This window comes from Ahaetulla prasina, chromosome 14 (genome assembly GCF_028640845.1).
Source record: "Ahaetulla prasina isolate Xishuangbanna chromosome 14, ASM2864084v1, whole genome shotgun sequence".
NCBI classification, from domain to species: domain Eukaryota; kingdom Metazoa; phylum Chordata; class Lepidosauria; order Squamata; family Colubridae; genus Ahaetulla; species Ahaetulla prasina.
In genome coordinates, this window is record NC_080552.1 from 17,501,856 (window position 1) to 17,524,720 (window position 22,865).

The 22,865-nt window shown below is 41.8% G+C and overlaps 1 protein-coding gene and 1 non-coding gene across 6 annotated transcripts in view; both read left to right on the top strand.

Annotated features, from left to right (window-relative positions):
* Positions 1–207: 207 nt before the first annotated feature.
* TRNAL-AAG (transfer RNA leucine (anticodon AAG)) lies at positions 208–289 on the top strand. Its single transcript has one exon. It is a non-coding gene; the product is annotated as a tRNA-Leu (tRNA).
* A 249-nt stretch (positions 290–538) lies between these two features.
* POLR3E (RNA polymerase III subunit E) overlaps positions 539–22,865 on the top strand; it is a 39,560-nt gene continuing 17,233 nt past the window's right edge. The window contains exons 1-15 of one of the 5 annotated variants that reach the window (XM_058157655.1): positions 539–744; positions 4,524–4,593; positions 5,446–5,496; positions 5,601–5,678; positions 8,892–9,007; positions 10,793–10,875; positions 13,025–13,132; positions 15,233–15,282; positions 16,160–16,279; positions 17,432–17,517; positions 17,809–17,853; positions 19,157–19,248; positions 19,635–19,755; positions 20,239–20,320; positions 22,430–22,489. In XM_058157655.1, coding sequence (XP_058013638.1) covers positions 4,558–4,593; positions 5,446–5,496; positions 5,601–5,678; positions 8,892–9,007; positions 10,793–10,875; positions 13,025–13,132; positions 15,233–15,282; positions 16,160–16,279; positions 17,432–17,517; positions 17,809–17,853; positions 19,157–19,248; positions 19,635–19,755; positions 20,239–20,320; positions 22,430–22,489 — 1,128 coding nt within the window. In that variant the 5' untranslated portion in view covers positions 539–744; positions 4,524–4,557. Of the gene's footprint in view, positions 745–873; positions 989–4,523; positions 4,594–5,443; positions 5,497–5,600; positions 5,679–8,828; positions 9,008–10,742; positions 10,876–13,024; positions 13,133–15,232; positions 15,283–16,159; positions 16,280–17,431; positions 17,518–17,808; positions 17,854–19,156; positions 19,249–19,634; positions 19,756–20,238; positions 20,321–22,429; positions 22,490–22,865 lie in introns of those variants that run through there. The other 4 variants (XM_058157650.1, XM_058157651.1, XM_058157653.1 and 1 more) reach the window with 4 other exon arrangements.

A 22,865-nucleotide genomic window follows, 5' to 3' on the forward strand; every position in this document is an offset into this window, starting at 1 on the left:
AAAAGAAATAAAAAAAAACAAAAAAAAATTCCTTGTGTGTCCAATCACACTTGGCCAATAAATTCTATTCTTCTTTCTTTATAATAATAATAATAATAATAATAATAATAATGTATATCTAAAATGGGGGGGGGGAGAGGAAAAACAAAACGTATGCATTTTTCCCCGACATGAAATACGCCGGGCGGCTCCTCTTTCCCCCAATAAGGTAGCGTGGCCGAGCGGTCTAAGGCGCTGGATTAAGGCTCCAGTCTCTTCGGGGGCGTGGGTTCGAATCCCACCGCTGCCAAAAATCCCTTTTTTTGTTATTAAATTTAAAAAATAAATAAAAATAAAAACGGAAAGAGCTTGCAAAGCCCTCGCGCCCCCTAACCCGCGCAAACCGTCTCGTCTGAATCGACCTCGCTTAAAAAACACGCGGACCGAGCCCGAACGTGGAAAGGCGAAGGCTCCGCAGCGCCCCCTGGCGCCCGCTTCCCTTCCCTGCGGCGCTGATGGGTGCTTATGGGTACCGGGAGGCGGCCCGAAACCTCCCCACGTGCTTTGGAGGAGTTTCCCCGCAACATGGCTGCGAGCTGAGCGATCCCGGGGACTCGCGGCGGCTCTGGGCGTTGCACGTTGCGTCCCGTTTCGGAAAGAGAGGTGGGGGCTGTGTGTGTGCGTGTTGGGGGGGCTGGCAGACCCGAGCCCCCCCCTCCTTCCTTCCCTCCTCCCACCAGACCCCCATCCTAGGTTGCAAAGCGGGTAAGCATCCTTTTTGATCCTATTTTTTTTTAAAAATTTTTTTGCAAAGCTGAGTTGTGAGGTTTGCAAAGGCCCCCACCCCCTCTTTGGATTGCAAAGTCCAAATTTGGGGTGTGTGGGGGGGTGCCCCTTCTCTGCCCCCCCCCCCTGCCTTTCCAAACCCTGGGTGGATCACCATCCACCAACCCCACCTTCCCGGAAGAGAAGAGATCCAGCCTGGTTAATCCTTGAATTCCTTGCAAAGGTTGGTTTGTTTTTTGTTTTTTTTTGCAAAGGTTGCATCAGCCCGAGATCTCCTAAACCCTGTTTCTTAAACCAGGTTAAAAAGATGCCTTGGCATCATCAAACCTTGATCTAACTTCCCCAAGCAGGGCTGGGGGGGAAAAAAAAATGCGGCTTGCATTGGACTCAGCCCAAGAGAGCAGTCCTCGGGGTTTTTTTTGGTAGGGAAGGGTTGTGGTTGTGTGTTACACAAGCGGGGCGTGTAGAGGGAGAGGGACAGTACAGGTGGGCCTTAACTTAAAAACAGTTCGCTTAGTGACCGAAGTTACAATGGCACTGGGGAAAAAGGGACTTAGGATATGTTTTTTATGCTTGGCACTGGGAAAAAAGGGACTTAGGATATATTTCTCACGCTTGGCACTGAAAAAAAGGGACTTAGGATATGTTTTTCACACTTGGCACTGAAAAAAAAGGGACTTAGGATATGTTTTTCACGCTTGGCACTGAAAAAAAGGGACTTAGGATATGTTTTTCACGCTTGGCACTGAAAAAAAAGGGACTTAGGATATGTTTTTCACACTTGGCACTGAAAAAAAGGGACTTAGGATATGTTTTTCATGCTTGGCACTGAAAAAAAGGGACTTAGGATATATTTTTCACGCTTGGCACTGAAAAAAAGGGACTTAGGATATATTTTTCACGCTTGGCACTGAAAAAAAGGGACTTAGGATATATTTTTCACGCTTGGCACTGAAAAAAAGGGACTTAGGATATATTTTTCACGCTTGGCACTGAAAAAAAGAGACTTAGGATATATTTCTCACGCTTGGCACTGAAAAAAAGGGACTTAGGATATATTTTTCACGCTTGGCACTGGAAAAAAAGGGACTTAGGATATATTTTTCACACTTGGCACTGAAAAAAAGGGACTTAGGATATATTTTTCACACTTGGCACTGAAAAAAAAGGGACAGGATATATTTCTCACGCTTGGCACTGAAAAAAAAGGGACTTAGGATATATTTTTCACACTTGGCACTGAAAAAAAAGGGACAGGATATATTTCTCACGCTTGGCACTGAAAAAAAGGGACTTAGGATATATTTTTCACGCTTGGCACTGAAAAAAAGAGACTTAGGATATATTTCTCACGCTTGGCACTGAAAAAAAGAGACTTAGGATATATTTCTCACGCTTGGCACTGAAAAAAAGGGACTTAGGATATATTTTTCACGCTTGGCACTGGAAAAAAAGGGACTTAGGATATATTTTTCACGCTTGGCACTGAAAAAAAGGGATTTAGGATATGTTTTTCACGCTTGGCACTGAAAAAAGGGACTTAGGATATGTTTTTCACACTTGGCACTGAAAAAAAGGGACTTAGGATATATTTTTCACGCTTGGCACTGAAAAAAAGGGACTTAGGATATATTTTTCACGCTTGGCACTGAAAAAAAGGGACTTAGGATATATTTTTCACGCTTGGCACTGAAAAAAAGAGACTTAGGATATATTTCTCACGCTTGGCACTGAAAAAAAGGGACTTAGGATATATTTTTCACGCTTGGCACTGGAAAAAAAGGGACTTAGGATATATTTTTCACACTTGGCACTGAAAAAAAGGGACTTAGGATATATTTTTCACACTTGGCACTGAAAAAAAAGGGACAGGATATATTTCTCACGCTTGGCACTGAAAAAAAAGGGACTTAGGATATATTTTTCACACTTGGCACTGAAAAAAAAGGGACAGGATATATTTCTCACGCTTGGCACTGAAAAAAAGGGACTTAGGATATATTTTTCACGCTTGGCACTGAAAAAAAGAGACTTAGGATATATTTCTCACGCTTGGCACTGAAAAAAAGAGACTTAGGATATATTTCTCACGCTTGGCACTGAAAAAAAGGGACTTAGGATATATTTTTCACGCTTGGCACTGGAAAAAAAGGGACTTAGGATATATTTTTCACGCTTGGCACTGAAAAAAAGGGATTTAGGATATGTTTTTCACGCTTGGCACTGAAAAAAAGGGACTTAGGATATATTTTTCACGCTTGGCACTGAAAAAAAAGGGACTTGGGATATATTTTTCACGCTTGGCACTGAAAAAAAAGGGACTTAGGGTATATTTTTCACGCTTGGCACTGAAAAAAAAGGGACTTAGGATATATTTTTCACGCTTGGCAATGAAAAAAATGGACTTAGGATATATTTTTCACGCTTGGCAATGAAAAAAAATGGACTTAGGATATATTTTTCACGCTTGGCACTGAAAAAAATGGACTTAGGATATATTTTTCACGCTTGGCACTGAAAAAAAGGGACTTAGGATATATTTTTCACGCTTGGCAGTGAAAAAAAGGGACTTAGGATATATTTTTCACGCTTGGCAATGAAAAAAAAGGGACTTAGGATATATTTTTCACGCTTGGCAGTGAAAAAAAGGGACTTAGAATATATTTTTCACGCCTATGTTGCAGCATCCCCTTTATTCAGGCGATTTACGTTCCGGAGGCTTGACAACTGATTCACATTTACGACGGCGTTAAGTATCCCCTGGCTTCTGTGTGATTCCTCCTTTTGCGACCTTCTAACAAGCAAACTCAACGGGGAAAGGCAGATTCGCTTAACAGCCACGTTGCTAACTGATCAACGGCAGTGATTCACTTAACAACGGTGACCAGAAAAGTCATCCAATGGGGCAAAGCTCACTTAACAAATGTCTCACTTAACAACATGAATTTTGGGCTCGAATTTTCATGAGTCGAGGACTACCTGCACAGAGAACAAACGCTAAATACGTAATAATATATAATTTTTGAAGCATAGAACTCTTTTATTAAGATACACAATTGGAAAGGGAAGCAGACTTCGACCTATGAATCAATTTATTGTGTTCGAAATGACTATTGTGTTCTGTCAATATAATCTTTTATTTATCTATTTTCGGGTGATTTATATTCATAGCTTTGTTGCTAATCTGTGACTTGAAATCAAATAAATAGAAGAGGAAGAAAGTTAAGACAAAGAACCTGGAGAGGAAAAGGATCATTTTTTTCAATGTGCCTTTTACAAAAGATGGAAGTGAAAACGAAAGGATAACCACAGGTAGTCCTTGACTTACAACCATTCGTTTAGTGACCATTCAAAGTTACAACGGCACTGAAAAAAGTAACTTATGACCGTTTTTCACACTTACGACCGTCGCAGCCTCCTCAACGTCGCGTGATCAAAATTTGGATGCTTGGCAACCGACTCATACTTACGACGTTTGCAGTATTCCCCTTTTACGACCTTCTGACAAGCAGAGTCAAATGGGAAGCCAGATTCGCTTAAAGACCCTGTTCCTGCCTTAACCACTGCAAAAATTTGCTTAACAACCGTGGCAAAGAGGGTCATAAAATGGGGCAAAACTCACTTAATCAATGTCTCGCTTCGCAACAGACATGTTGGGCTTGGTTGTGGTCCTAAGTCGAGGACTGCCTGTGTGTTATTGGTTGCCTTTTATGTTAAAGAGATCAGAATTGAGATGATTTTTGTGTGTTTTGTTTCAGGTTAACGCAAAGCCAATTTTCTTCCAATGCTATTATGGCCAATGAGGAAGATGACCCAATTATACAAGAGGCAAGTAGTGAATTTTTTTTTAAAAATAAAATCTTTAATATCTATTGTGGATTTTCCTCCCATAGAAAATATACATGTCTATCCCTTGACTTACAACATGTTCGTTTAGCGGCCGTTCGAAGTTAACGATAGCACTGAAAAAAGTGACTTGCGACTAATGACCGTTGCAGCCAAAATTCGTCCGCTTGGGAACCAACATGTATTTATGTATTTATTTTGCATGTGATCTCCCAGCTAGTTTCTGAAAAGCAAACTCAGTGAAAGAAGCCGATTTGTTTAACGACTGTCTGATTAGCTTAACAACTGTGGTGATTCGCTTGGGCATGGCTCGCTTAATAACCGCCTCCTGGTCCTGATTGTCATAAGTCGAGGACTATCAGTAGTAAGGTTTTTCTCCCAAGTTATCCGTTTTATCATTGCTCACCCTTTTGAGGTACAAAGTTAATATCCATTGTAATTTCAGAGTGAAAAATTAAGATGAAGCTCTTAACTGAAAACTACTTTATCTTGTCAAATCCACACCTCTGTAATTACATACTAGTCTCTTCTTTTGCAGAGATCTTCGTTTTCAAATAAAGCATCCTTTTTAAATGAAATCGTTTTTCAACTGAATACCTTTCAAACTCCCTGCTTCAATTATTATACCAGCTTTCTTGCATTTCAGGAAAATTTATTATGGATTCCCTCCCTTTTTATACCAGTGCCTCATTTTTTTTTAGTTGTTTTGTTACACTCGATTTATTCTTTTGAATTGCAAGTTTGGGCAAGGCACCTTAGCCTGGATCAAAATCAAAGATCCGGAAAGTAAAATAAAAACAATCTTGAAATATGTCTTCTGTCTTTTTTTGCTAGATTGACGTCTACCTGGCTAAAAGTCTATCGGAAAAACTGTATCTATTCCAGGTATTTTTTTTTCCAATGCAAGTTTGTTTGTTTTTTTAAAAAAAGAAAAACTACTGAAGGAGTCTTTTAAAAGCTAACTGAAATTGCATCTTGGTTTGTTGCAGTATCCAATTCGTCCGGCTTCGATGACTTACAATGAGGTTACTCATCTCTCGGCGAAGATCAAACCAAAGCAACAAAAGGTTGACTGCCATTTTAAAAACCTTTAAAAAAACTTTTTTTAAGAGGTTGTTTCAAAACTAAGATGAAGTTTTAAAGGTGGGGAGTAACCAGTGGTGAAATGCTCCCGGTTCGCACCGTCTCGGGCGAACCGGTAGAGATAAAAACTACTGGTTCTGGTGAATCAGTAGTAAAAAAAAGCTACCAGTTCCTCCGAACCACTATGTCCGACGATCAGCTGTGCCACGCGATTTTTAAAATCACTAGATTTATTTATTTATTTATTTAATCAAATTTTTATACCGCCCTATCTCCCGAAGGACTCAGGGCGGTTTACAGCCCGATAAAAATACAAATATAATACAAGATAAAACACTAAATTAAAAAACTTACTTAAATAGGCCAAAATTTAAAATTACAATTAAAATGATAAAAACCCCATTAAAATTAAATTTAAAATTAAAATTCTAGTCCAGTCCTGCACAGATAAATAGATGTGTTTTAAGCTCGCGGCGGAAGGTTCGAAGGTCAGGAAGTTGGCGGAGTCCTGGGGAAAGTTCATTCCAGAGGGTGGGAGCCCCCACAGAGAAGGCCCTTCCCCTGGGTGTCGCCAGTCGGCACTGCCTGGCGGACGGCACCCTAAGGAGTCCCTCCCTGTGAGAGCGCACGGGTCGGTGGGAGGCAATCGGTGGCAGTAGACGGTCCCTTAAGTAGCCCGGCCCTAAGCCATGGAGCACTTTGAAGATGGTTACCAAAACCTTGAAGCGCACCCGGAAGGCCACAGGCAGCCAGTGCAGTCTGCGCAGGAGTGGTGTCACATGGGAGCCACGAGGGGCTCCCTCTATCACCTGCGCAGCCACATTCTGGACTAACTGGAGCCTCCGGGTGCTCCTCAAGGGAAGCCCCATGTGGAGAGCATTGCAGGAAATCCTGCTTTCTAGTGAATCTAAATTGCGCGGCACAGCTGTTCCCCCCCCCCCCCCGTTCTACTTACTTCCCAGGCTCTAAGCTCTTTGTGCTTTTTCTGCACAAAGTGCTTGTTTCGTGCGTATTGTGCATGCAGGGCCAGCAAACCGGTGGCAAACCGATTCAGATTTCACCACTGGGAGAAACTTAACTGGTTAAACCTTTTTAAGAATCTGTTATTCCACTATTATTCGAAATTTTACTTTCTTGTTGGGCTAATATGGTGTAAGGACAGAAAATCTGTTCTTCCTATATTTTGGATTATCATTTAGGCCTTGTTCTGGCCAGAACAGCCAATAACGAAGGATTGAAATAAATTATATAATTCAAAATACGTGAAGATTCAAGATTGTTCAACCCTGATGCGATGGCTAAAAGATAGTAAAGGTTTGTTAGGAAATAACTGAATAAAAGTTAATTTTGGTACTTAGAATTGGTACTTGATGTTTTTCATTTAGCCATGGCTTGCTTATAAAGGTGGCCAAAATTGTGGAAACCTTTTGGGAAAAGTCTATTTTCTAAAACTAGCTAATATCATCACATTTTGCGGGGAGTAGTACCATAAAATTATATATCAGTGGAAAGATAATTGAATCAAGAATGTAATGCAATAACTTTTATGAAGGATTTGCTATTAGAATAGCAGTGACAGTATAAAGAAGAAAAGGGAAACAGGTAGAAAAACAAGATATACAAAAATTATCACCACATCAGTTAATACTTAGTTGGGTAACCTTTAGCATGAATTACAGCCTTAGAAGGTCTTCCCATGGAGTGAACCAAGTCGTTTAGTTCTGCAGCTGTTATCATGTAAAACCAAGATTGAATGATGGCTTCTATTCACTGGGTTTTATTGCTGGGTCACTTCTGAATAACCAGTTTCTTTAGTCGGCTCCATAGATTTTCCATTGGGTTAAGGTCTCGGCTATTCCCAAGCTATTCCAGCAGTGGAACAGGATTATCTTAAAATTCCTCCCCCCCAAAAAAGTAGTGTTATTAGCCATCAAACCTCAAAAATACATTTTTCCCAAAAGGTTTCCACAATTTTGGCCACTACTGTACTTTATGAAGCACATCTAATTGGGTGAGTTGAGAGAACATGTAGAGACAACCATGGGTTTGAAACCAGAGTAACTAGTTTCATTTGAAGTGTTAGGCCAAGCAAAAGCTATTGTGGTTTTTCACTAAGCCCAGCTGTGACTCCCCATAGCAGCGATGAAATTCCCAGTCTTAACTTTTCCAAAAAAGCAACAAATTGGAGCCTCTTGATCAAAATAAGCATTATTTAAATTTATTGGCCATTCAACTCCCTTTCTCAAAGGCTTATTTCTTCAAGGTTAAAATGGATAATGTTTGTGATCTGCAATTACCTTCATAGACTTTTGCTTGCCAGGACTGAAGGACGAGATTTTAAGGATTTGTGTATAAATAAAAAGATGGGATATAACAACAGATGATTTGTTGTATTTTAAGTGAGAGGGATAAGTTACTAATGTTTATACTGCTACTGATAAAGAGGAAATCATTTCTTTATATATTTATTTTCTTTGGCCTCATTATCTTTTTCGTTTTCTATTTTTCTTTTGATTTGTTATATTATTTTTTTACTTTTTGTGCTCTTTCTATTTTTTTTTATTACTATTTTTAAAATTTGTATTAGTTTTAGCTCTTTAAATCTGATCTGGAATAAAATTATTATTTAAAGGAAAAATGTACTGATCCCTCCATTGTTTAATATGCCCAATCTGCTACTTAAATATGCAGTGTCAGGGTTCCAACCGATGCCTTAATTAAATCATGAACCTCGAGCCAAGCTTCAAAAGAAATCCAGTAATTTATTAGGAGCTTCATGTCGGCAGGTTCCAAATGAAGCCAACTCTGATCCCATGTAATTTACGGCCCCAATCATGACCCTGTTTCCCCCCTCCCCCAGGGTGTGTCATCAGTCACATTCACCAACGGAGCAATTTTGTGGGTTGTAGAGATCACTCCCCTCTGGCCACTGTGGGTAACCATGGAGACTGCCTTGACAGAGATATGGCTGGAATTTGCTTTTGTTTTGACTGACAGGGTGCAGCTGCAGAGTTGGTTGTCCCATCCCCTTTGCCTATGGCAACTCGGAACAGGCCTGGGATGCTTTGCGAGTTTACACACAGTCTGTGTCTCATTTTTATCAAATTCGGCACCTAATTTTTTTCTCTCTCTAGTTTTTATGAATGGGTGCATTTACTCACTCTGCTGAACTGATCCACCCGTCCGCTCTTGTTCAGGTTGAACTGGAAATGGCCATTGACACGTCGAATTCCAACTACTGTCGTAGCAAAGGGGAACAGATTGCCCTCAACGTAGATGGCACGTGTACAGATGAGACCAACACTTATTCTTCGTAAGTATTGCCTTTGCATTGATGCCCGGTTTCTGCTGGGTGGAATCCCCATCTTCATCAGGGTTTTTTGATTGGCAGGTTAATACGATAACAGAGTTGGAAGAGACCTTGGAAGTCTTTTAGTCCAACCCCCTGCTCAAACAGGAGACCTTATACCATGTCAGACATAGTGATGTCCAGTTTCTTCTTGAAAGCCTCCAGTGAAGGAGTACCCACTACTTCTGGAGGCAAACGCTTCCACTGATTAATTGTTTTCACTGTTAGGAAATTTCTCTTTTAAGTCCTAGGTTGGTTCTCTCCTTGTTTAGTTTCCATCCATTGCCTCTTGTCTGCCTTCAGGTGCTTTGGAGAATAGGTGGACCCCCTCTTCTTTCTGGCAGCCCCTCAAATATTGGCAGTCTGCTATCAGTCCCTCCTAGTCCTTATTTGCATTAAAGTAGACATATCCAATTGCTGCAACCATTCTTCATATGTACCGTGTTTCCCCGAAAATAAGACCCTGTCTTATATTTTTTTGAACCCCGAAATAAGCGCTTGGCCTTATTTTCGGAAGGTCTTATTATTTTGGGGTGCATGGAGCAAGACGGGGCTCCTCTTGCCGTCTTACCTGATTTTCAGCTCTGTCTCCCGAACCCTAACCAGAGGAAATGGCAGGGACTGGTTGTGCATGCATTTAAATATTTTCGGGCAGGTGGCTTATTTTAGTGCAGGTGCTCAAAAGCTGGATTGGCCTTATTATCAGGGGATGTCTTATTTTTGGGGAAACACAGTATTAGCCTCCAGTCCCCTAATCTTTGTTACTCTCCTCTGCAATCTACCTAGAGCCTTTTAGGAAGTCCTCAAGTTATGACCATGATTGAGGTTGATTGACTTGCTATGTGAGCTCCTCCTCTTTAATTCGAGTGTCATCTTTCACCAAATGGACCAGACAGGAAAGACGACCCAATGAGTTAATTCTGCTTTATTGTAATGCTACATTAATAGAATCTGGCAAATATGAAAGTACAAATCTCTCTCCCTCTGTTGTGGCCCGCAGGAAGAGGTGGTGGCGGACTCAGACAGGGAGGAGATTGGGGAGGAACATGAGCCAGCTCTGGAATCTGGGGAAGGCTCTGATGAGGGCTCTGCATTGGAGGCAGAGATGGGGCCAGGGGCGTCTGACAGTTGTCAGCTGCCTTCAGAGTCAGACATCAGTGGGGCAGAAGAACAGGTGGAGCCAGTTCCCAGTGTGCACATGCGCAGAGCTGCCAGGAGAAGAGAACAGCTAAAGAACAAGGGTCCACTCAGGAGTAAAGCCACAGAGGGATGGTGAATGGACCCTCCCATAGGAAATAAAAGAGGAGCGAAAAGGGAATAGAGTTTGCAAGAGACAATTAGTACGCTTAATTGGTTCGTGACTCTCAGAGATTTCTTGCCAAGTTTTGAAGATACCAGCCTGGCAGCTCCCCAAGCCAGATGAGGTCTGTGACTGTAAATTCTCCTTTGAAAGATTGTTTGCCGGGACATTGCTGGATGTGAATGAGAGGAATTCACAGTAACTTAATAAAAAGGGTTTTTTGTTGGGACAAGGAGTCTGCTTCGTGCTCTTGGGAAACCTAGGTCAGAACACACACACCCATTTTACACCCTAAGAAGTTAGGGAGGGTCCCATCTGAGTTTCTTTCTTCACCCTTTATACAACTGCGGGCTATATCCTCTCTTATCTGTCCGTTGTCTCTTCTCCCCGTCTCCCAAGATCATTCCTACATCCCTTTTCACTGAGATCCTGTCTTCCATGTTTTCCAGGAAGTTGATGGACAAGCAAACGTTCTGCTCCTCGCAAACCACCAGCAACATTTCACGATATGCTGCTGCTATCTACAAAAGAGGTGACTTGTTATCCACCCGCCTTTGTGGTTTTCCAAAATAAAACTGTTTTAAAAAAAAGCCCCTACAATCTTCGGATTTCTGGTGCAAAATTGAGGGCGTGAAAAACAGCATCCAGACTAGCAATGGAGTTAATTCACAGGCTGTACTTTCATAGGTTTCTAAACAGCTGTGTTTGTAGGACACCTATGGACAATCCCATCAATATCTAACCAGGTTTAGCAGGTTGTATGACTGTAGCTGCCTAGCTTTACCGCCTTTCTACCTGAGCAGAATTGTTTTAATTGCAGCCAGCAGGAGACGGAAATCTTTTGTTTTTTCAGTCCACCCAAATTCTGTCTCTCCAAGGGCTGTCTAGAATAGAATAGAATAGAATAGAATAGAATAGAATAGAATAGAATAGAATAGAATAGAATAGAATTTTTATTGGCCAAGTGTGATTGGACACACAAGGAAGTTGTCTTGGTGCATATGCTCTCAATGTACATAAAAGAAAAGATACATTCATCAAGGTACAACATTTACAACACAATTGATGGTCAATATATCAATATAAATCATAAGGATTGCCAGCAACAAGTTATAGTCATACAGTCATAAGTGGAAAGAGATTGGTGATGGGAACTATGAGAAGATTAATAGTAGTGCAGATTCAGTAAATAGTTTGACAGTGTTGATGGAATTATTTGTTTAGCAGAGTGATGGCCTTCGGGAAAAAACTGTTCTTGTGTCTAGTTGTTCTGGTGTGCAGTGCTTTATAGCGTCGTTTTGAGGGTAGGACTTGAAACAGTTGATGTCCTGGATGTGAGGGATCTGTAAATATTTTCACGGCCCTCTTCTTGATTCGTGCAGTATACAGGTCCTCAATGGAAGGCAGGTTGGTAGCAATTATTTTTTCTGCAGTTCTAATTATCCTCTGAAGTCTGTGTCTTTCTTGTTGGGTTGCAGAACCGAACCAGACAGTTATAGAGGTCTATGTTTTAGAGTAGGGTTTCTCCCCTCACCAACTTTAAGATGTGTTTTCTTCAACTCCCAGAATTCCTCAGCCAGCATGGCCAAAATTGTGGAAACTTTTTGGGAAAAGTGTATTTTCTAAAACTAGCTAATAACACCACTTTTTTTTTTGGAGTAGTAGTACCATAAAATTATATATCAATGGAAAGATAATTGAATCAAGAATGTAATGCAATAACTTTTATGAAGGATTTGCTATTAGAATAGCAGTGACAGTATAAAGAAGAAAAGTGAAACACGTAGAAAAACCGAGATATACAAATATTATCACCATGTCAGTTAATACTTAGTTGGGTAACCTTTAGCATGAATTACGGCCTTACAACGTCTTTCCATGGAGTGAACCAGGTCTTTTAGTTCTGCCGCTGTTATCATGTGAAAGCAAGATTGAATGATTGCTTCTATTAACTGGGTTTTATTGCTGGGTCGCTTCTGACTAACAAGTTTCTTTAGTCGGCTCCATAGATTTTCCATTATTCCCAGGCCATTCCAGCAGTGGAATAGGTTTATCTTGAAGCTCCCCAAAAAGGTGGTCTTATTAGCTATCAAAACTCAAAAATACATTTTTCCCAAAAGGTTTCCATGATTCTGGCCACTATTGTAGGTGGACTTCAACCCCCAGAATTCCTCAGCCTGTATGAATGGACTTTAAAACCCAGAACCCATAAGGGAACCCAGAACCCATAAGTGTGGCTCAGGCTGTAAGACAGCCTGTTATTAAAACACAGCTGCTTGCAATTACTGCAGGCTCGAGTCCCACCAGGCCCAAGGTTGACTCAGCCTTCCATCCTTTATAAGGTAGGTAAAATGAGGACCCAGATTGTTGGGGGGGCATAAGTTGACTTTGTATATAATATACAAATGGATGAGACTATTGCCATACACAATGTAAGCCGCCCTGAGTCTTCGGAGAAGGGCGGGATATAAATGTAAATAAATAAATAAATAAATAAAAGAATTCACTAGCCAGCATGCGTGGCCTTCCTCTCCTTAGCCAGCAATGCCCACTGGGGAATTCTGGGAGTTGGAGTCCGCATATCATAAAATTGTTGGGGCTAGGAAAATGCTGTTTTGGATCCAGTCTTTGCTATTTCTCTTTTTTTTAAAAAAAAAACCACCTGCTTTATTCTGTTGCAGGGGAGCTTCATTTGACTCCGTTGCATGGGATCCTGCAAATGCGGCCAAGTTTTGCCTACTTGGACAAAGCGGATGCAAAATACCGAGAACGCGAAGCAGCGAACGAGCGTAAGTAGGACGCCATCTTCTCTGTATTTGGGTCGTCTGAGACGATTGCCAGCTTCTGTGTTTAAAATGGCTGGCCGTGTTTTAACCAGGATTTATAGCCTTTGCAGCCTAGCTCTTAATGCTAGAAGGCTCCCAGAATTCCTCAGCCAGCATGTACGGATTTCAATGCCCAGAATTTCCCAGCCAACATGGCGGGGGACTTCAACTCCCAGAATTCCTCAGACTTATAACCAGCTCTTAATGCTACAGGACTGTGAAGCATGGTTAATCAATTTGGCGGTTTGATTATCACCGGCTCAAGGTTGACTCAGCCTTCCATCCTTCAGAGGTCGGTAAAATGAGGATCCAGATTGTTGGGGATAACGTGCTGACTCTGTAAACCGCTTAGAGAGGACTGTAAAGCCCTGTGAAGCGGTATATAAGTCTTAAGTGCTATTGCTATCTATGTCTCCTCTCTCTCTTTCTATGTCTATATATCTCCCTGTCTCTCACTGTTAATAATAATAATAATAATAATAATAATAATAATAATAATAATAATAATAATAATAATAATTAATTTGTATACCGCCTTTCTCCCGAAGGACTCAGGGCGGTTTACAGCCAACAGTAAAAATACAAAAACAACACATACAATGCTAAAAACAAACATTAAAAAACTTATTCAATTGGCCCCATTTAAAATACAATATAAACCCTATAAAACTAATAAAATTTAAAACCCATAAAATCAATTAAAAATTTTAAAAATTCAAGCCAGTTCAATTCAATTCAAGCCTGTTTCCATCCATCCATCCATTATTATTATTTCTTCTTCTTCTTCTCCTCCTCCTCCTCCTCCTCCTCCTCCTTCCTTCCTTCCTTCCTTCCTTCCTTCCTTCCTTCCTTCCTTCCTCCTCCTCCTCCTCCTCCTCCTCAATCCTGACAAGCTTAAGGTTGACTCAGCCTTGCAGCCTTCTGAGGTGGGTAAAATGAGGACCCAGATTGTTGCGGGTAACATGCTGACTCTGTAAACCGGTTAGGGAGGGCTGTGAAGCGGTATATAAGTCTAAATGCTATTGCTATCTATGTCTCATCTCTGTCTTTCTATGTCTATATATCTCCCTGTCTCTCACTGTTTCCATCCATTTCTTCTTCTTCTTCTTCTTCTTCTTCTTCTTCTTCTTCTTCTTCTTCTTCTTCTTCTTCTTCTTCTTCTTCTTCTTCTTCTTCTTCTTCTCCTCCTCCTCCTCCTCTTCCTCCTCCTCCTCCTCCTCCTCCTCCTCCTCCTCCTCCTCCTCCTTCTTCTTCTCCTCCTCCTCCTCCTCCTCCTCCTCCTCCTCCTCCTCCATCACCGTCATCTTCTCAATCCTGACCGGCTTAAGGTTGACTCAGCCTTCCATCCTTCCAAGGTCGGTAAAATGAGGACCCAGATTGTTGGAGGTAACATGCTGACTCTGTAAGCCGCTTAGAGAGGGCTGTGAAGCGGTATATAAGTCTAAATGCTATTGCTATCTATGTCTCATCTCTGTCTTTCTATGTCTATATATCTCCCTGTCTCTCACTGTTTCCATCCATTTCTTCTTCTTCTTCTTCTTCTTCTTCTTCTTCTTCTTCTTCTTCTTCTTCTTCTTCTTCTTCTTCTTCTTCTTCTTCTTCTCCTCCTCCTCCTCCTCCTCCTCCTCCTCCTCCTCCTCCTCCTCCTCCTCCTCCTCCTCCTCCTCCTCCTCCTCCTCCTCCTCCTTCTCCTCCTCCATCACCGTCATCTTCTCAATCCTGACCGGCTTAAGGTTGACTCAGCCTTCCATCCTTCCAAGGTCGGTAAAATGAGGACCCAGATTGTTGGAGATAACATGCTGACTCTGTAAGCCGCTTAGAGAGGGCTGTGAAGCGGTATATAAGTCTTAAGTACTATTCCTAATCAGATTTCTGCCGCAAACATCCAGCTTATTGGAATTCTAAATTCAGCCAATTTTACCATTATGGGATAAAACAGGCTATGTTCCCACGTTATCCTTTGCAGCTCTGATCTTTGATCTAGGTTTGTGTATGTTCCCACATACAGCAACTGTTGGCTGTTAAGATGCTCTCTCCTTAATACCCACCTTTTTCTCATCATAGATGGGGACTCTTCCCAGGATGAGGCTGAGGAAGACGTCAAGCAAATCACGGTACGTCAACATCTTCTCTGACACCTGTCTTAACTCCCAGGAATATACAGGTAGTCCTCGACTTACAACTGTTTGTTCAGTGACCGTTCCAAGCTGCACCCAAAAAGTGACTTGTGGACCCATCCTCGCATTTACAAGTCACGTGAGCAAAATTGGGTTCTTGGCAACCAGTTTGTACAGGTGTAGTCCTCGATGTACGACCACAATAAGTTATGTTTCGTTTTGGGAAAATGAAATTGCTTTTTTTAAATTATTATTGCCCAGAGTCATTTGGGAATCATTTTTTGAATTCAGTATCTCTCAATTCTTTCCTTTGGTTGCTGTTAAACCAGGGGTCTGCAACCTTAAGCACTCAAAGAGCCATTTGGACCCGTTTCCCACAGAAAAGAAAACACCGGGAGCCACAAAACCTGGGTGGGCATGGCCAACTCAATGTCACTCACTTCTATCAGTCACATGACACACACACACACACACCCGTCGGTCATTAGGGCAGAGAACCAGTTGTTAAAAAACACCGGGAATCACAAAACCCTTTTGACATCTCTCTCTCTCCCCTCCCTCTCTGTCTCTCTCCCCTCCTCTCTGTATCTCTCTTTTTCTGCCCCAGCCGCTTCTCCATCCGCCGCCATCGGTCTTACCTTCTCAGGCCAGGCGGGGAGTAAAGGGGAGGGAAGATGAGGGGTGGGGCCAGCCAGCGGTGGGATCACCCGACAGGGAGCCACAGCAGAATGCCCAAAGACCCCCTGTGACCCCCTGACCCCCTGTGTTAGAAAAAGCAGGTGTCTGTTCTTTGAAAGGGGAGATCTTCGGCCATTCCGATTCTCATTGGGAATTTTGATTGCATCCCATAATAACAGGAAGGTCTCTTTTTCAGGTGAGGTTCTCCCGGCCAGAGTCGGAGCAGGCCCGCCAACGGCGAGTTCAGTCTTACGAATTCCTGCAGAAAAGACAAGCAGAAGAGCATTGGGTTCACCTCCATTATTACGGTTTGAAAGTAGGTTTCCAGGACTGTGCGTGCACAGCGCATTAAACTGTGGTTTGTTTAACCCTAGTTTGTTGAATTTAATCATTAATGGGGTTTAAGGAATAGTTTGGAGGGCATAAACTTTTAGGGAAAAAAGTGACGTTTTGGCAGGAAGAAAAGACCAAGGTGAGTGGAGCCGGATCATTTATGAAGGTGGAGCTAAAATTTCCCATTATTTATCCTAGTTTTAGAGATGTTTACTTTTTCTTAAAACAACAACAACAACAAATAACTTTGTTCCAGTTTGGGTGTGTTTCCTACCTGTTTCCAACATGTTAAGGAACTCCTGGTCATTTTCAGGAATATCAACCAGAGCTGGTTGTAAGGATGAGGAAAGGTGATTTGAGGACCTCATGTGGCATTGTGGCTAAACGTTGCTGGCCCCTGCTTGAAGCCAGAAAGCGTTGCTAACAATAGGTGGTCTCGCACAAGTGGCAAACTCAGCCAGTGTGTTATTACATCTGCAGAAATGGTCTGCTAAATAACCTGATTTGATTCCCCCCCCCCCAGTTTTATACAATCTGATGCTAGAGATCTTTTTTTTCCAGATCTTCTTCCCCTTTGAGAATTATCAAAACTATGACAGCTTCATGACAGTTGATTACAGAGGTGGAAAAGAAATAAATGTCAGTTCCAAATAGTCCATTATCTTTTTCCTTTTTCCTTTCCTTTCCTTTCCTTTCCTTTCCTTTCCTTTCCTTTCCTTTCCTTTCCTTTCCTTTCCTTTCCTTTCCTTTCCTTTCCTTTCCTTTCCTTTCCTTTCCTTTCCTTTCCCTTCCTCTATCTTCCTTTCCTTTCCTCTTCCCTTCTCTCTATCTTCCTTCCCTTCCCTTCCCTTCCCTTCCCTTCCCTTCCCTTCCCTTCCTTTCCCTTCCCTCTAACTTCCTTTCCCTTCCCTTCCCTCTATCTTCCTTTCCTTTTCTCTTCCCTTCCCTTCGCTATTTTCTTTCTTCCCTCCTTCCTCTGTTCTTCCCTTCTCCTTCCTAAAACACTTCTTATTTTTCCTGAACAGGAAAAAAACAGTTTCAGCTTAGCTCCTGCCTGTATATTTTCATGCAATAGTCGTGAAATGGCCATTAAAGTTGGTGGAATCCATGGCTCTTCCTCTTCTGTTTCTCCTAGGACAGCCGTTCCGAGCACGAGCGCCAGTATTTATTCAGCCAAGGTCATAGCATGGCTGGGAACACGGAATTAATTAAATCGCCAAGGTGAGGAAAGGGGAGAAGAGAAATAATTGAAATCCAGTCCACTTTCCCCCAAGATCAGCTGGGCTGCTAATGAGGAGGTGCCGAGATGCCGAGCCACCATTCCTCTTGCAAGACCATTGTTAATATTGTTGCTTAGAAAAACGCCGGACCAGATGCCCCACATTTTATGCATTTGATTGGCTGGGATGTCTTTCAGATGACGAAGCCAGCTACCTTCTATTGGTGTCTAATGACAATATTGTTGTGTTCCTTTCTCAAGGCAAACCCATATTCCTTCTTCTTTCTCCACAGTGAATACTTGATGATGCTGGTTCCACCAAGCATAGAAGAAGAAAAGTAAGTAGCTTAGTTCTATGGAGATTCTCCATCATCCAGGTCACTTTTCCAAAAGGCATCTGGGCTTTCTTGGGTATTTTTTCCCTTGAAAACATTCACTTCCCATCCAGGAAGCTTCTTCAGTTCTTAAGTAGCTCAGAGATCTCTCTTATTATTCCGGTGTGTGTGTGTGGGGGGAATCTAGAACCAGGTAATTTCTTAAATGTCCCTTCCAATATCTGCTGGTAGTTTAACCAGCTGTTATTAAACACAGCTGCCTGCAATTACTGCAGGCTCGAGTCCCACCAGGCCCAAGGTTGACTCAGCCTTCCATCCTTTATAAGGTAGGTAAAATGAGGACCCAGATTGTTGGGGGGGCAATAAGTTGACTTTGTATATAAATATACAAATAGGATGAAACTATTGCCTTACACAATGTAAGCCGCCCTGAGTCTTCGGAGAAGGGCGGGATATAAATGTAAATTAAAAATTTAAAAAACCCTTCTCCCCATGCTAGAGAATGAACCAGACTCAAATCCTTCAGGATTGCATCTGCAGATGATTCTTATCGGTTGAGTTTACACACAGAAACACTAAGCTGAGAACTTTAAATATAGAATGGAATTGGAATTGGAATGGAAGAATAGAAATAAATGGAGTGGAATGGAATAGAATTAGACTAGAATTAGACTAGACTAGACTAGACTAGACTAGACTATGTGGAGTGGAATGGAATGGAATAGAATAGAATAGAATAGAATAGAATAGAATAGAATAGAATAGAATAGAATAGAATTCTTCATTGGCCAAGTGTGATTGGACACACAAGGAATTTGTCTTCGGTGCATATGTTCTCAGTGTACATAAGGAGAATAAAATACATTCACTGAGAACAAAAAGATACAACACTTAGTGATAGTCAAGGTTAATAATAAGCTATCAAATCGTACTAGGAAACAAGTATAAATTGAAAGATATAAGCACAAGGTTGTAGTAATAAGTGCAAAGGGATAGATACTAGCAAGGGAGAGAAGAATTATAGTAATACAGTCTTAGTACATTATTTGACAGTGTTGATGGAATTATTTGTTTAGCAGAGTGATGGAGTTCGGGAAGAAACTGTTCTTGTGTCTAGTTGTTCTGGTGTGCAGTGTTCTATAGCGTCATTTTGAGGGTAGGAGTTGAAACAGTTTATGTCCCGGATGCGAGGGGTCTGTAGATATTTTCACAGCCCTCTTTTTGACTCGTGCAGTATATAGGCCCTCAATGGAAGGCATATAGTTTGAGGAGCCAGCATTTAATGGCTATTTTATATTACGTACAGGGAAAAACCAGTAGCGCCAAGCAATGTACTGCCTATGGCTCAATTGCGAACCCTCCCGTTGGCCGACCAGATTAAGATTCTGATGAAAAATGGTAAGTTCTCTTATTTTTCTTTTCCTTTGCTAAATCGTTTCGCTCACACTTCGCTCACAGCGAGCGAGTGGGTCTTTGGCGCGTGTAGGGTTCAAGGACTGCCCTGTTACTCTTTAACAACATTTGTTCCTGCCTTGGGGCTGGGGAGGAGTTTCTCCAACTTCTGTTCCATCTGACAAGTGATCTCTGAGTGGTGTCCTCTCCGAGTATTAGTAACTAAGATGCTTTTGTTGAGAATGGTCCCTCTTGATTGAATTCTGGGTAGGATTCTTAGCATCTGGAGTTGATCAGCCCTTCCTGTTGCTCTCCAATTTCCCTGATTTGGAGAGGGGGGGCTTCTAGCTGACTGGGGCTGATGGATCCCTGCTTTTTTTGCCCCCTAACAGTGAAAGTCATCGCGTTTGCCAGTTTAATGAGCCTCCTGGCCTCTGGGACGGATCCGACTGCAGTTTTGCGAAGCATCCAGCAGGTGGCGCTGCTAGTCCAGGGGAACTGGGTGGTGAAAAGGTGACCAAAAAAACCCCAAAACCCAGCTTTATTTTTTTATTGCATGCCGCTAATTGCAGATTGGCCTGCCGAATCCTAAATTTCCAATAATGGGGGAGGGGGGGCGGCTGTGGTTTCTGGTTGCTATATAGGTAGTCCTCGAGTTATGCCCGTAATGGCACCTGTGCCCTCCCAATTGTAACCTATGGTGTGGTCGTATAGCAAGTCAACCAATGTAGCCAACCCGTTTCGATGGCTTGGTTTGCGTCAGTCGTTAAGGAAAGGCAATCGGCGTTAAGCAAACCCAGGGGAGCTGACCGTCAGAATTTCAAATCCGGGTTGTAAGCTCCCGCCAAGTAGGTCCATCATAACTTCGAACGGTTGCAGGTTTTGGGCCCAGTTGTGGTTATAAGTTGAGGACTACCCATATTGCAAGATTGGACTGGATTTTTTGCCTGCCGATAGGGCGCTGCAGCTAATAAATGTTTATCTTTCTCCCCACAGTGACATCCTTTATCCCAAAGATACCTCCAGCCCACACAGTGGCGTCCCAGCCGAAGTCCTGTGCCGAGGCAGGGATTTTGTTGTGAGTACCAAAACGCCTAACCATGTTCCTTCCTTCTGCAGCAAGAGTTTGATGTCCATTTGGGGAAGTCTGTTATAATTTTATGCTTGGCCGATTTAAAATGAGGATTTAGATTGTTGGGGGCAAGAGGCTGACTGTAAACTGCTTAGAGAGGGCTGTAAAGCATTGTGAAGTAGTATATAAGTCTTAAGTGCTATTTTCCTTCCTCCTTTCCTTCCTTCCTTCCTTCCTTCCTTCCTTCCTTCCTTCCTTTCTTCCTTCCTTCCTTCCTCTTTCAATATCCTTCCTTCCATCCATCCATCCATGGTATGCAGTGGTTAGAATACAGTATCGCAGGTGAACTCTGCTGACTGCCAGCAGTTCGATCCTGAGCGGCTAAAGGTTGACTCAGCCTTCTATCCTTCCAGTGTCGGTAAAATGAGGACCCAAATTGTTGGGGGCAAAATGCTGACTCTGTAAACCGCTTAGAGAGGGCTGTGAAGCGGTATATAAGTCGTAAGAGCTACTGCTGATTAGCTGTGGTGGCCCAGTGGTTAGAATGCAGCATTGCAGGCTAACTGCCCACTGCCAAGAGTTCGATCCTGACCGGCTCTAAGTTGACTCAGCCTTCCATCCTTCCGAGATGGATAAAATGAGGACCCAAATTGTTGGGGGCAAGAGGCTGGCTCTGTAAACTGCTTAGAGAGAGGGCTGTAAAAGCATTGTGAAGCAGTATATGAGTCTAAGTGCTATTGCTTTTAACTGTCCTGAGGGGCTTCAGAGGAGAGTCTCCATATTTCTTGCCCTAACGGTTAAGATCTGTTTTAATATAGGTAGTCCTGGATTGACAATTCTTTGTTTAGTGACTGTTTCGAGTTAGAACGGCACTGAAAAAAGTGACCTGGGACTGCCTTTCACTCTTATGACCTCTGCAGCATCTCCACGGTCACATGATCAAAATTTAGGCACTTGGCAACTGGCATGTATTTATGACGGTCCTAGAGGTCACCTGATCCCCTTTTGTGACCTTCTGACAAGCAAAGTCCAATATATTCACTTAATATCCAAGGCAATCAAAGGTCGTAAAATGGGGCAAAGCTCACGTAACAACTGCCTTAGTTAGCAGTGGAACAAATTTTGTCAGTGATGGTCAAACGTCGAGGACTATCCATTCTGCAGTGATTCACTTAACAATTGTGGCAAAACGGTCCTAAAATGAGATGCAACTCACTTAACAACTCCCTTTGCTTAGCCGTGGAAATTTTGGGCTCAATTTTGGTCGTAAGTCGAGGACTACCAGTAAGTTTGTTTTATTGGACACCTACCCGGAGTCAGATCCTTGAGTTGGTGGGAGCGGGAGCTTTATAAATTTGATCAATAAATAATAATTCAGGGGCAGCTTATCTTTGAAGTCTTTCTAAGGATCAAGGTTTTGCAGGAAGCCAAGGTGTGCTTTGACTACAGTACTGGTCAAAATTGTGGAAACCTTTTGGGAAAAGTGTATTTTCTAAAACTAGCTAATAACACCACTTTTTTTTTTGGAGTAGTAGTACCATGAAATTATATATCAATGGAAAGATAATTTAATCAAGAATGTAATGCAATAACTTTTATGAAGGATTTGCTATTAGAATAGCAGGTACAGTATAAAGAAGAAAAGTGAAACACGTAGAAAAAATGAGGTACACAAAAATTATTACCATAGAAAAAATGAGATACGCAAAAATTATCACCATGTCAGTTAATACTTCGTTGGGTAACCTTTAGCATGAATTGCGGCCTTACAACGTCTTCCCATGGAGAGAACCAAGTCTTTTAGTGCTGCAGCTGTTCTAATGTGAAACCAAGATTGAATGATGCCTTCTATTAACTGGGTTTTATTGCTGGGTCGCTTCTGACTTAACAAGTTTCTTTAGTCGGCTCCATAGATTTTCAATTGGGTGAAGGTCTGAGCTATTCCCAGGCCATTCCAGCAGTGGAATAAGATTATCTTGAAACTCCAAAACACAAGTGGTGTTATTAGCCATCAAACCTCAAAAATATACTTTTCCACAATTTTGGCCACTACTGTACGTTATAACATGGGCATAAAGGTTGAAATATATCTTCCTTTTTTTTATTTTTTTCCAGATATGGAAGTTCACCCAGGATCAGTGGGTGGTACGGAAGGAAGTTGCTGCTGTAACAAAAGTAAGTTTCTTCCTAAATTTTTGTTTTTTAATTCAGGCTAGCTAAGGGGTCTCCAAACTCGGCAACGTTTTTAACGATTTCAAAACCTGTAGTTCTTTCTAACTCTTCTTTTTGTTGTATATTCATATTTTTAGTTATCATCTTTGTCTTTTGCTGATTCACCTTAAATCCAGATACTTTACCATACTGACCAATTATATCTTTTAAACCAGTAGCTGAGTATGTTGGTTGAGATACAGTAACAACCAAGTCATCTGCGAAAGCTCTTAATCTGTAATCTTGATGTTTAACTCTAATTCCCTTTATTTGATCGGAGCTACGTATTTTATTCAAAAGAATTTCTAAAGTTAAAATAAAAAGTAATGGAGACAGGGGA